The 12,836-nt window shown below is 45.6% G+C and overlaps 1 protein-coding gene across 8 annotated transcripts in view; it reads right to left on the bottom strand.

Moving 5' to 3' along the window:
- The window catches only part of PTPRT (protein tyrosine phosphatase receptor type T), a 960,656-nt gene that overhangs the window by 501,783 nt on the left and 446,037 nt on the right, over nucleotides 1–12,836 (bottom strand). For all 8 annotated transcript variants that reach the window (XM_059707048.1, XM_059707051.1, XM_059707049.1 and 5 more), the window contains exon 7: nucleotides 3,140–3,433. In XM_059707048.1, the coding sequence (XP_059563031.1) occupies nucleotides 3,140–3,433 (294 nt within the window). The remainder of the gene's footprint in view (nucleotides 1–3,139; nucleotides 3,434–12,836) is intronic.

Below are 12,836 nucleotides of genomic sequence, written 5' to 3'. Positions count from 1 at the left end.
AGTGACACAGTAGATGTCTGGTGAAAAGGACTACTGCGACAGGGCATGGCAGCCATTCATTCTCAGCTGGTCTCCATAGTGAGCAGTCTCCCTATCACCCATTTGCTCATGCAAGCAGACACTTGCAGAGGAAGCTCCATCAGTCCACATACTGGGGAGTTCCTCGGGTCAAGAGATTTAGCTCTAAGCTCTGAATTGATTTGTAACCTTGGTTTGATCACTCTGAGCCTAAGTTTTCCTCCTATCTACCTCTCACCGAAGCCTCAAGGATCAAGCGTTAAAATGGGCATTCTGAAAGTGGCGTGTTGGTGTGTCACAGTCTATGAGTATTTCTTAAATGTGGGTGTGTATCAGCATCACCCAGAGGGCTCCTTAAAGCATAGATCTCTGGGCCCCAATCTAAGAATTTCTGAATCATTAGGTCAGGGGGGTGGGGCCTGAGAATTTGCCTTCCTAACACGTTCCCAGGGGTGCCAATGCAGGGGGCCTGGGGACCACACTTTGAAAACCACTGCTCCAGATCATTCTAAGAGCATTGCTCTTTCCACACCAGCCTTGTTTTCCTCCATGAAGTTTGGTATTTCAATACTTGACTTTATGTTTATGTTTTACCCTTTATGCTGTTTTGTTGGAATCTAAACCCAGCCTGAAAATTCCTCTGAGCAGAAATTATACCTTCCACCCTCCACACTCTCTCGTTTTCTATTTTGTAAAAAAAAAAAAAATGAGTATGTTTTTAGTGCTATTAATAATGAACAGGGAAAGGGTAGGAGGACTCAGACTACTAACCCATAAATGAATATCAACCTTGGAATTCTCTTAAAAATTAATTACGAGGCAAAGAACATTCTACCATCAGTGGAACTGTGGGAAAGATTATCTTCTTAATGACACATTTTAGAAAATGTGGGTTATTGAAGATTTTAGTCATATCTTACTTAAACAACATTTTTTTAAATATAAAGCTATAAACAGCATTTCAACTCATAATTTTTATAGTGATAGTCAGACAATTGTGTTTTTAACATGCAAAATCCATTGCACGGTCATGGCAACAATTTTCAATAGATTGTAAATTTTTATTGAGATGATCATCTTGCGATTGAATTTCAAACTGTATTATATGATCATCAGCAATAAGTCCATGGGGGCTCCTAACAGTACTCTGAATATCATTTATAAAGATCGAAAACCTTGGAAACCCTTAGATTTACCCTGTGGAAAGAGGCAAGTCTCATCGGCAGGATAGAATCAATTATTTTTATGGATGGATATTGAATTGCAAAGCTGAGATAAGGCATTACCTGATTTAATAACATATCCCATGTCCTTTCAAAGTAGTAAGTTTCATAATCAGGTTTCAATGAGGAATTTTACCAAAGGCCCAGTTTTGAAAATAATCAAGAAAACGGCACTTCCATTCATCACAGTGGTTCAATAACTTTCAAAGGAATATTCCCAAGCAATGGCAATATTAACTTTGGGTTACATAGAGCCAAGATACACGACTGAGATACTTTAGAATGGTTCTAGCTAGTCAATTCCTCTGGAACTCTTATCTTGGCAATATGGATGTGTTCCATCATGACTGACATATTAGGAAACAATTTGAGCATAACGCAAATTTCACATTTGTATGCAGACACATGAGTGAAGCGGAAAACTGTACCCAACTGAACTGAGCCGCATAGGAATCCACACAGAGCACCCACCTGCAGCATCCCCTGCTCCCTCAGCTCGCCGCCGGCGTGATGAGCCACATCCAGCCACACCTGGTGTATCACGCTCCAGCACTTTCAGACGCCCTCCTCGCCATCTCACATTGCCTTTCAGGCTGCAACCTTTCTGACGCCCACTTCCACAAGCAAATGTCAGGACTTTCCAAGCTAACACCCCACATGTGCTGCAGTTTTTATGCATACCCCGGCCATTAACGTGTGTAAAATTGTGCCACCAGTTTTACTAGGTTTCTCTCTTTTTGTTTTAAGGTGACACTGATGACAAGTACGTGTGTCATGCCTCACAAGCCCATTTATTTTTATTGCACGGCTTTGCATAGTGCAATGATTTTTAAGAACACGCATGTCACACTGTAGCAGAACGGACTGTTTTACTTGGCTTTTTGTTCCCTGGTAGGCACTGTGCTGGCATGTCTTTCTCTCCCCACCCCGAAGCCAACAATGACGCCTTTTCCCCTGGAAGCCAGCAGCCCATGCCACGGCTTCCCTGACCCCCCCGGAAACACCCCCAACTGTTTGTACCTCACAGCTCGCACACACCTCTCTGCTTATTCACCATGCTGCAACCAATGACCAAGGGCATTGGAGTCAGGTGCAAATCCTGGCGGCCACTGAGTCTCTATTCATTCTCATATATGTGAGATAAAAATACCTATATTGAATAGTTAGAGGGGGGAATGAGATAATAGAAATAATGTGATTTGCCAAAAAAAAAGTAAACACTGAGTTCTTTTAATTTCTTGAGTTGCATTCAGAGCTGGAACATCTCAGGGATATAGTTAGAGACAGAATCTCGGCCAACACCCCTTATTAGAAACAGCAGAGCGGCCCAGAGCCCTCAGGGACACAGCTGGATACAAACGGTCCTCCCCCAAGACACAGTCCCAGCCAGCACACTGGTAAGCAGCATGCAGGAACCTCAGAGAAACAGGTGGAGCCAAGGCCCCCCGGGAACATGGGGCCAGGGACCCCCGGATGAATGGTCAAAATCAAGAACTCCTTAGGGTCAGAGGCCCAGCCCAGGGATCCTCAGGGACACAGCTTCAATCAGAAACACAACAGGACTGGAAGCACTCAGAGCAAAGTCCAAATGAGACCTTCAGGGGTCACGGTCAGAGCCCGGAGCCTCAGAGACACGACGACAGGAGGCCTCGGACAGTGATGCTCAAACTAGCCCCCCATTGGCAACACTGTCAGAACCGGACAGAGCCAGAGTCTGTCAGAGCCAGGAGGTCTGCACAGATGTCACCAACGCCAGGAGGTCCTCTGAGGCTACACCAACACCCTGACTGCTTTTCTCCCCAACAGGACGCAGGCTCACACCGAGAAGTTTAGGCGTGGTTGTCACAGAGGAAGATCTGCCCAGCCTCCCCAAATGAAGCCAGGACGGAGGCTCTTACCTGCACACTTGGTCCTGGTGGTGAGCGGAGGCCCCGGGGGCCCTGTGCCCCCCTCTCCTGGTCTTGTGAGTAGAACCCGGATCTCATACTCCACATCCGGGTCCAGATGCCACAGCTTATAGTTGGGCGAGTCCACGATGTGGGTCTCGGCCCAGGTGCCCGTGGTGGTGCGGTACTCCACCTCCTTCAGGATGATGGGGCCGTCCCCAATGATGGAGTTGGCGTTCGGCTTGATCCATAGGTACGTGGCCCCCACAGCCAGCAGCTCTGGGGGGGCAATAGGTGTGGGAGGCTCTGAAAGACAAATGGTCAGAAAAGGACATAAGACTCTCATGGTTACAGAACAAAACCCAAGCACGCGAGGGACAGGATTCCAGACAGGGCCATAAAACAGCCCAAATCCCTCTTTAACCCCATTGAATAGTTGGAGGGGGGAATGAGATAATAGAAATAATGTGATTTGCAAAAAAAAAAAAAAAAAGTAAACACTGAGTTCTTTTAATTTCTTGAGTTGCATTCAGAGCTGGGACATCTCAGGGATATAGAGACAGAATCTCGGTCTTACTATGATTTTCACTTTTTTGTATGTAAGTACCTGAATCAGTATTTCTTCACTAACTACATGTCATACCTCCCCTAGCTCGTTCATTTAAGAAAGAAAAGGGAGAGGGTGCTTGTGAGGGAAGGGTCTTTCCAGAACACAGCAAAGCCATCTAGGTTAATATTCCACTTTCAATCCTCAAATGAGAGCCTGCCTTTACTGAAGCAGAGTTTGGTTCAAAACCCAGGGTTGTCTGAGGTTTACACACATTTCTTTTACAGGAACACAGAGATTCCTAGTGGAAGTTCTCCCTGAGAGTGACTTGAGCCTCAGTAGTGAAAGGATGACGGCACAGCAAGCATCCAGCTTCTCCCTCGATCCCAGCAGGGTCCTCTAGCAAGGACAGTGCCACTGGCCAGAGTGGCCCCGGTGGGAATCAAGGGTCAAGGGAAGAGTCATGCCAAGTTACACTGTTCTAGAGGCCTGGTGCACCCCCTAGGCCTGGCCAGTGATCAGGGCCGATCCATGGGGTGACCAGCAGGGTGATCGGGGGGCCCTCACTTGGCTGGCCTGGGGCCTGTGGGATGGGGGCAGCTCCTGCATTGTCTGCTCCCCGGGCGTCAGTGTGTGTCATAGCAACCAGTCATTCCACTGGTCTTTCCGCTGTTAAGTCTATTTGCATATTAGGCTTTTATTATATAGGACCTGTTGCCACTGTATGTATCTTCAGCTAAAGAGACCAGGCTTTCAACATGCCTTTGTAGTGGTCTCCCACCGGCAAAGCTACAGAAATCAACGTTTGTTTTGTACTTCTCATTGGCCAAAAAACCTCACATGCATTACTTTGCATAGTTCTTGAGACATTATCACCTCTGTTTTTATAGGGAGGAAAAAACTTAGAACTCAAGTGGCCAGGTCACCGAACCAAAATCATGGAGCATAGGCAGGATGGAACCCACAACCGCATGCCTTCCCAGACCAGCTCTCCCCTCGGGAGGCAGTTTGCCTCTTGATGCCCATTTTGTAAAAATCAAAGGGGATCTATTTTTTATTTGTTGCAAAAAATAGCCGTGGAACAACAATAAAGAAAGTAAGAAGCAAGAGAAAATGTGTTCCCTTCCCTACCACCCAACATAATAGCCTTTTTTATTTCTCTATGTTCCATTCCAGTTCCTATTCATATACGTAAACTTTTTTTTCATGTGGTTCCAGTAACACATAGATACAATGTACATTTGTTTTCCCTTCAACTTATTATATTCTAAGGGCTTTGCATATATAATACCTGGATTTTACCATCCCTGTCTTTAACAGCTACCAAATAACCCAACAGGTGATCACACTAACTATTCTCCATTTGTTGGGCACATGAGTTGCTCTGGGTTTTGCTATGGTAACTAATGCTCCAATGAACTTCCTTGTGGGAATGACTCCAGTCCTGCTTGTCTCATGTTTTCTTAGGACCAACTTCCAGGAATGGGATTATCTGTAAAGGGTTATGAGCAAGTTAATGAGCAGATTTAGGAAGTGGAGGGTGGGGGAGACATTTGGGAGTAGAGTACAAGATTCAAGACCTTTAAGAGAACCTCTGGGTTATTCAGGTGACTGAGGCAGGTATGAGCTTCCGTTTGGAACTCAGGTGTGCGCTCCCGGATAGATAAAACTCATTCCATGTTTTCTTTCTAATTAATTACCTAACAACAAAGATTCTCCGCAAACAGAATAATTGCTATGAGACAGGGTTGGACAATATTTTCTCAGAGTGGCTCAGAGCAAATCTTAAGGGACAGCTTCAGATTGCCTCTATTATAGCCTGCCATTTGGTCAGAGAAGGAAATTAAGCGGATTAGTCAAGCTAGATGCTTTTCTTTACAAAGCCATGGAGGTTATTACTCAAGGCCTTGTTATCTCAAAGGTGTTTGCAAATTGATTTTTGGATAATTTGTTCCAGGTAGAGAAGTTAAGTTGGCAGACAGATAATTTCTGGGCTCATCCTTTGTGCATTTTAAATATACGGACCCATATGATCAACTCTCCCGAGTTTCTATCCATCTCCAATGAGGCCTCATGGGTGATATCTGCAGCTCTGCGAAGACCCAGCCCAACCCCTTAATTGAATTACTCACTGAAGGGCCCTGGACAGAACTCAGAGCAGCCGACTTCAATACTTCAGGGCTGGCACAAGGGGCCACATTAAACTCTCTTCCATCGACTTTCTACTATGGTTTGTGCTCTCCAGTTTCAAGATTAGCAGTAAATTGCTGACCACCAGAAAGAAAATAAAGTATTAATCTTCCCAAATGTTGAGTCTCTTTCCACGTATTTCTGATGGTCGGTGCAAGCATCGTTGCAAACATTCCCTCGAGTATATAAATGTCTCCATCTCCGATGACTTACTGGCTCACAAGTCCCTGTGCAAACGGACCAATGCAGCCATCTCTCCCTCTGTCCTCTCAAGAGAACATCGTAGTGTTTCCTGTCCTGGCACCAGAAAGCAGTCAGATTATTGTGTTACCTATTCTTTTTCTTGAAATTCATTGATTATGATTGGCATTCTTTAAAAGTCACATGTACTAGTGGCTCCAAGAGACAGAAGCTGGGATAAGACACACAATCAACATTTTGGTAGACACCACCCTTTCACAAAATGCACAGGAAGATCATGCTGATTTGTGTCAGCTCTCCTCCCTGTCTGTGATGAACTGTTCAACCAGACAGTGCAAGAAGCCTAGGGAGCCATCTAATCCAACCACCGAGAGTCAGAAAGGAAACTGAGGCCCAGAGAGGGCTCAGGGCCTGTAAAGCTAGAAGAAGTGGGTGTGGTGCATCATAACTCAGGGCTCAGGTAGCATCCCTGCTCCACCCTCTCTACTCTTGTACTTGAGAGAGATACTTCAGGAATTAACTAGAAGGATCATTAAAGGAACCTGACACCAGTGGTTCTGAAAGGGGGATGCATGGGTCCTTGTGAAAATATAGTAAGAAATTCCAGGCTCCCATCCCAGGACAATGCACATATGCACAATAGCTAGAGTTTGCACACCATTTCCGGAACCCTCGAACCCTCAGGAAGCTCATGCACAAAGCCCTGAAGAGTCTATGTTGAGAATAAAGGAAGGCAGACCACATGCCATAACAGCTTACACGTCTCTGGGACCCCGCAGCCACCCTTTGTTGTACGAGCTAGAGGATGGGAGTCCAATCATGTCCGGGGATAGAACTTGATGGAGAGGTCACAGATCTAGTACTCAGAGGCTCTCAGATTCCCAAACATTTGGGTGAAGATGAACATGCTAAGATTTCCACAGGACAAACTCAAGTAAATGTCTAGCTTTCCATGACCATGGTCCACCAAACACATTCATAGATTTAATATGTGGTCTAACATATTTAAAGGATGAAGACAAGCCCCTGCCCATGAAATGTTATTTCCTAAGTAGAAATCATCCACAGAGGATGTCTGAGCAGGTTGGGTGGCCATTACACACACCACAGACTGGGCAGATTAAACAACAGAGGTTGGGGAGTCCACGATCAAGGTGCTTGCCAATTCAGTTTGTGGTGAGAACCCTCTTCTGGGTTTGCAGACTGCTGTCTTCTTGCTGTGTCCTCACACAGTGGGAAGAAAGAGGTCTCTAGTCTCTTCCTCTTCTCATAATGGCACTAATCACATAAAGGGAGCTCCACCCCCCATGACCACATCTAAACCTCATCACCTTTCTAAGGCACCCCTTCCTAGTACAGTCACATGAGGGGTTAGAACATCAACAGATGAATTGGGGGCAGGGGAAGGCACAAACATTCCATCCTTAGCAGAGGGCATGTTCTCAAATCCACTCTCTCTTCACAAGGACTTTGTCTAATGGCTGTGGACTTGAGAGGAACAATCTCGCAGAGAGAAAGTCCCTCTGTAAGAAGCCTACCCAGTACGTACTCTGTGCTTCTCATGGGCCAGAGTGCTGAGTGTGGAATTTAGTGGTGAAAAGAAATACAGGTGGGAAGAAATAGAGGAGTCAGAGGGTAGGGCAGCCAATGAGAGCAGCAATGACAATAACGTGCAATGAGGGTCATGATGGGAGTGACAGAGGTAATTATGGGGCTGTAAAGGGAACTCGCCTGGTCTAGAGGTTTGGAAAGCTCTTATAGAGAGAGCTTGAGTGTGAACAGTGGGCCCCGAAATTCATGTAAGTTTGTGGGCAAAGAGATTGTCCTGAGAATCCTGTAGTTGTGATTTGAATGGGGAAGTATACACAGGACTAGAATAGAACACAATGAAAACGATGTGTTCTGAACACTGGTTCATTCCTTCATTCCTTCATATACACACACTGGGCACCTGCTATATGGCACACTCTGTCCTGGGCACTGAGGGTACAACAGTGAACAAAACAGACACAGAGCTGGTTGCCAGGAGCTCACATGCTAGCTTCCACTGAAGGACTGAAAGACAGAGACATTAGGAGAGAAAGAAGTTGATTCAGAAGCTGTTGGGTGCTTATGATTCAACCAATTGATGCATATGCATATGCATACAACAGAATACTACACAACAAGGAAAAAGGAACACACTACAGATACACCACGTGGATGGATCTCAAAAGAAAATGATGTCCTGTAAAACAAGAAAAGGGGAGGATGCATGATTATTTCATTCATAGGAAAATTTCAAGAATAGGCAAGTTGATCTATAGCGATAAACGTCAGAATCACAGTTACTTATGGGAGCAGGTGATGAGCAAGGTGAGGCATGAGAGAACGCTCTGGGGTATTGGGATATACTACATATCAATTTGGGTGATCAAATATTACTAATAATCAGAAAAGCATTACCTCTGGTGGGGTGACTGCCTGGAAGGGGGCATGAGAAAAGTTTCTGCAGTGATAAAAATTTCTGCCTCTTGGTTAGAGTTGTGTAAGACCCATCCAACTATGCACTTAAAATACAGATATTTTGTTGTGTGTAAATGATACCTAGAAGACAGACTAAGGAAAAGAAACAAACAAAAATATGACTTGTGTGTAACCCAGCAGGTGGGAAACATCTTACTTGGAACTGAGCCATAGAATATTGGGGGAATGAGCCTCAAACATCTATCATACTTCTCAACTGTGCAAAGCCAGGAATAACTGTATGGCATTTGATGGCACCCTACACTCACAAAATCTGGAACCAAATAAGGAGGAAGTCTGGCCTCCAGGGAGCTGAGACCTAAGCGGGGACATGGTATTGGCCCCCACCAGCCAGGCATCAAAGCACTTCAAGGACAAGACTCTCTGATCCCTCCCTGAGGCCAGGCGGCAGCCCCCCTGACCTGCCGAGGCTCTCCTTCGGCATGGAGGTGGTGAGGTGACCCCTTAATGTAATTCTGCCTGGTCCTCAGGCAGCATCTCCAAACCAATTCTATCTTCCTTTTCCCTGCTGTGAGCTCTTGTAACAGTTTGACTCCCCAGAAACTCCTACAGAGAGCAAAAGTGCTTCAAATAGCCGGAGAGCAAGTTTGGTGCTGACGCACTATCCGCTGCAGATAGAAATCAAACGTTTTTGAGAAAAACTGAATGTTTCTAAGATGAGAAGTGAGCCTTGACATGTTTAAAGTGGCTGTAACCTGGCCTCCAACACCATCCACCAGCCTCCTGACCCTACCTGATCACCTTCCCAACTGCACTGCTATTTACTAAACCCAAGGGTCTGTGGGAACACCCTGCCCCACACACCAGCATACACACATGCCCACACGCTGTTTCACCTTCCCACGGCCAGACTTCTCCACATGCCATTTCTCCCAATGGGGATGTCTTCCCTTTCACTTTTAATCAAACTATGCCTTTTTCTCTTTTTTTTTTCCAATTCTGCTACCCGACTACTCGGTGGTGTGGTCTACGGGGCTCAGCACAGAGTAGATGTTCAAAAGTGTCACGCTGATTAGATATTCTACTGATTTGCATGCATCACTCTTTCATAAAATTATAAATGAAGATCAAAAAGCAGAAAGGAAACTGGCTTGGAGCCGTGGGCCCTGTCTTTTTTTGCCCTGGTTTTACCATGAGCCAGCTGGACAGAACACTCAATCTTTGTGGGTCTCAAACTTTTCATCTTTACAATCAAAGACTGACTTAGAATTCTAATTAGAAAGGTATGTGAATTGCCTGCCAGAGACCATAAGGATTCTGTGACTAAGTTCACTGACTCCACCCTGACTGCGAGTCATCAGCTTCGGACCCCACTTCCTCTTCCTTCCCTGGCCTGAGTCCACCAGGCCCTTGAGCAGAAGATATAAGAAGATATAGCCATTCCTTGGGATCTGTGGGGGATTGATTTCAGGACCCTCACGGACACCGAAACCTGTGGATAAAATGGTGTAGTATGTGTATGTCATCTCTTCATATCCTCCCGGATACTTTAAATCATCTCTAGATTATTTTCATACCAAATACGATGTGAATGTTATGTATATAGTTATTATACTCTATTGTTTATGAAATAATGACAAGAAAAAGTCTGTACATATTCAGTACACATGTAACCACTATAGGCCTAACTACATAATATGTGTCAGCAACATGTCACTTTTTTGGTTGGTTGATTGATTGGCTGAATTCACAGATGTGGAACCCGAGAATACTGAATCCACCGGTAGGTGCCTACTAGAACTAGTCTTTGTGACCTAGCCTAACATATGGTTAATGTTCAATAAATACTTGATGTTTTATGTAAATGGATAGAGAAAATATTTGATAAGTTTTCCCAAAATAAGGTGTTGGGGGTAGCAATACAGAAATGAACAAAAGCAAGAAGGATAATGTTACAGAGACTAACAAATGGGCATCCAAGCTAAGAATCAGAAGTGTTTGGGGAGGACATAGCAAACAAATGGAACAGAATGATAATCAAAGACAAGGCTAAAAAATGTCCTTAAAATAAATGAAGTTTGCCGACTATGAGGAGCACAGTGGGTTCCAGACAAAATCAATGACGAGACTCAAACTTAAGCCCATCCTGGCAATATTTTGAAATACAAGACTAAAGAAAAACTCCCATAAGCATCTTTCTAGACAATAAAAGATCTCCATCAAAACAACAAGACTGAAAAGTCAGTTCTCCGACTGCATCGCTGCTACCGGAAACACTGGACGTGATGGTGGAGATGATAATTACAATAATACAGATGACAACAGTGGCAGCTACTAAACACTGCAGATTTTTATGTGCCTGTCACTGTTCTTATGCCTTAACATATTAACTCATTTAATCTTTTTTTAAAAATATATTTTATTGATTTTTTACAGAGAGGAAGGGAGAGAGATAGAGAGCTAGAAACATCGATAAGAGAGAAACATCGATCAGCTGCCTCCTGCAAACCTCCCACTGGGGATGTGCCCGCAACCCAGGTACAAGCCCCCGACCGGAATCGAACCCGGGACCCCTCAGTCCGCAGGCCAACGCTCTATCCACTGAGCCAAACCGGTTTCGGCCATATTAACTCATTTAATCTTTATAGCAACTCCAGGGCTAGATAGCATTGTGATTCCGATTTTTCTGAAAATGGATTAAGTAACTTTCCCAGTGACAAACAATTAGTAATTCAAAGAGCCAGGACTGGGGCCCACGCGGCCTTTCTGGGGATCTGCATTCCCTCCTGACCGCAATGGTACATGGCACACACACGAGGTGTGAAGAGGGTGTTGCCTGTCCCCAGAATATTATAGCCGCTAAGTTGTGGTTCATTTATTCCTCATCTCATACCACAAGGTAAGTACTATTATAGCACCCATTTTACAGGGGAGGAAACTAAAGGAATGTGCTAGTTATTTACTTCCAGTTCTTTATGTTTAATACGGATCTGCAGCTGTAACTTCTGGGCTCCCTTTGCCAGCTTCGGTTCAGCCCTACCAACGGGAGGCTGTGCTGGAGACTAGAGGCTTGGAGAGGAAAGAAGATACTGGGAGAGGGGAAAAGATACTCTCTACCTGCTTCAAGGTCCTTTCAATATCCCTTCAGCAGACACAGCTATGCTCCCGGCCTTAATTTCTCCTGGCCCTCCCAGCGCCCTCAGCGCAGCATCTTTTCAGAAGTCAGGCCAGGCCCCTACAGATGCAGTACCATGTGTGGGGTCTCCCGCTACACAGGTCCCAGCAGCCCTACAGGCCCCGCCCCCAACCCCCACCTAGTCCCTGGTACTCCCCTGACCCCGGGTGTGGTAGATGCTTCCTGCAATTCCTGCTGCTTTGGTGCCCACGTTTGCTCTGGCAACCTGCCAACCTTTGTACAATTCCCCACAACAAAAACTCTGTTTGAAATACCCAGTATGCTTTGGGGTTTCCTTCCTGGACGCTGACTGGCACAGGAAGATACTATAAGTATCTTCATTTTGCATGAGAGGAAGCAAAGGCATGGAAGTTAAGGAACGAGCCCAAGGCCACGCAGCTAGGACATGGTGACTCTGGGACGCCGGCAGTCGTGCTCTAGTCTGTGATTTTAAGGATTTTAAGGAGAATGTCCCAACATTCTCAACAGTCCCGTCAGCGAGACTGAGGCAGGCAGATGGGAGCCCGAGAGATATGGTCTCCTGTTCAAAACAAGTTCTGAGGGCCAGTTCTATGTTCTGAGGATAGAGAGTCAAAGTCAGTAACTGTCTCTACCCTGGAGGGCTGTAGGAGACGAGGCAGTGAAACCGATGCAGAAAGCAATCATCTTCAGACGAAAAAGGGCAGGACTGTGGCAGAGCCAGGATCTTGTGGACACGCAGAGCAGTGTGGTATACAGAATAATGGCCTCCAAAGATGCCCACGTCCCAATCCCCAGAACTATGCAGGGTAAAGGCACTTTGAAAATATGATAAAGGAGAGTGGCGAGGGTGTCTGGGAATATCCACCTGGGCCCACTTGAATCACCAGAATCCTCATATGCGCAAGAGGACGAAGGACTGGACTCAGAGGGGTTGAGGGATGTGGCACTGCTGGCTTCGAACACGGACGAAGGGGCCACGAGTGAGAAATGCAGGCCCCTCTGGAAACTGCAAAAGGCAAGGGAACAGACTGTCCCCGAGAGCAGAAGAGAAGCAGCCCATTTGACGCTGAACCCATTTTAGACTCTGACTTCCACGTATGTAAGAGAGTAAATGTGTGCTGTTTTAAGCCGCTGTTTGTGGTCATTAC

This window comes from Myotis daubentonii, chromosome 8 (genome assembly GCF_963259705.1).
Source record: "Myotis daubentonii chromosome 8, mMyoDau2.1, whole genome shotgun sequence".
Taxonomy (NCBI): Eukaryota; Metazoa; Chordata; class Mammalia; order Chiroptera; family Vespertilionidae; genus Myotis; species Myotis daubentonii.
This window is presented reverse-complemented; position numbering and strand designations above follow the sequence as displayed.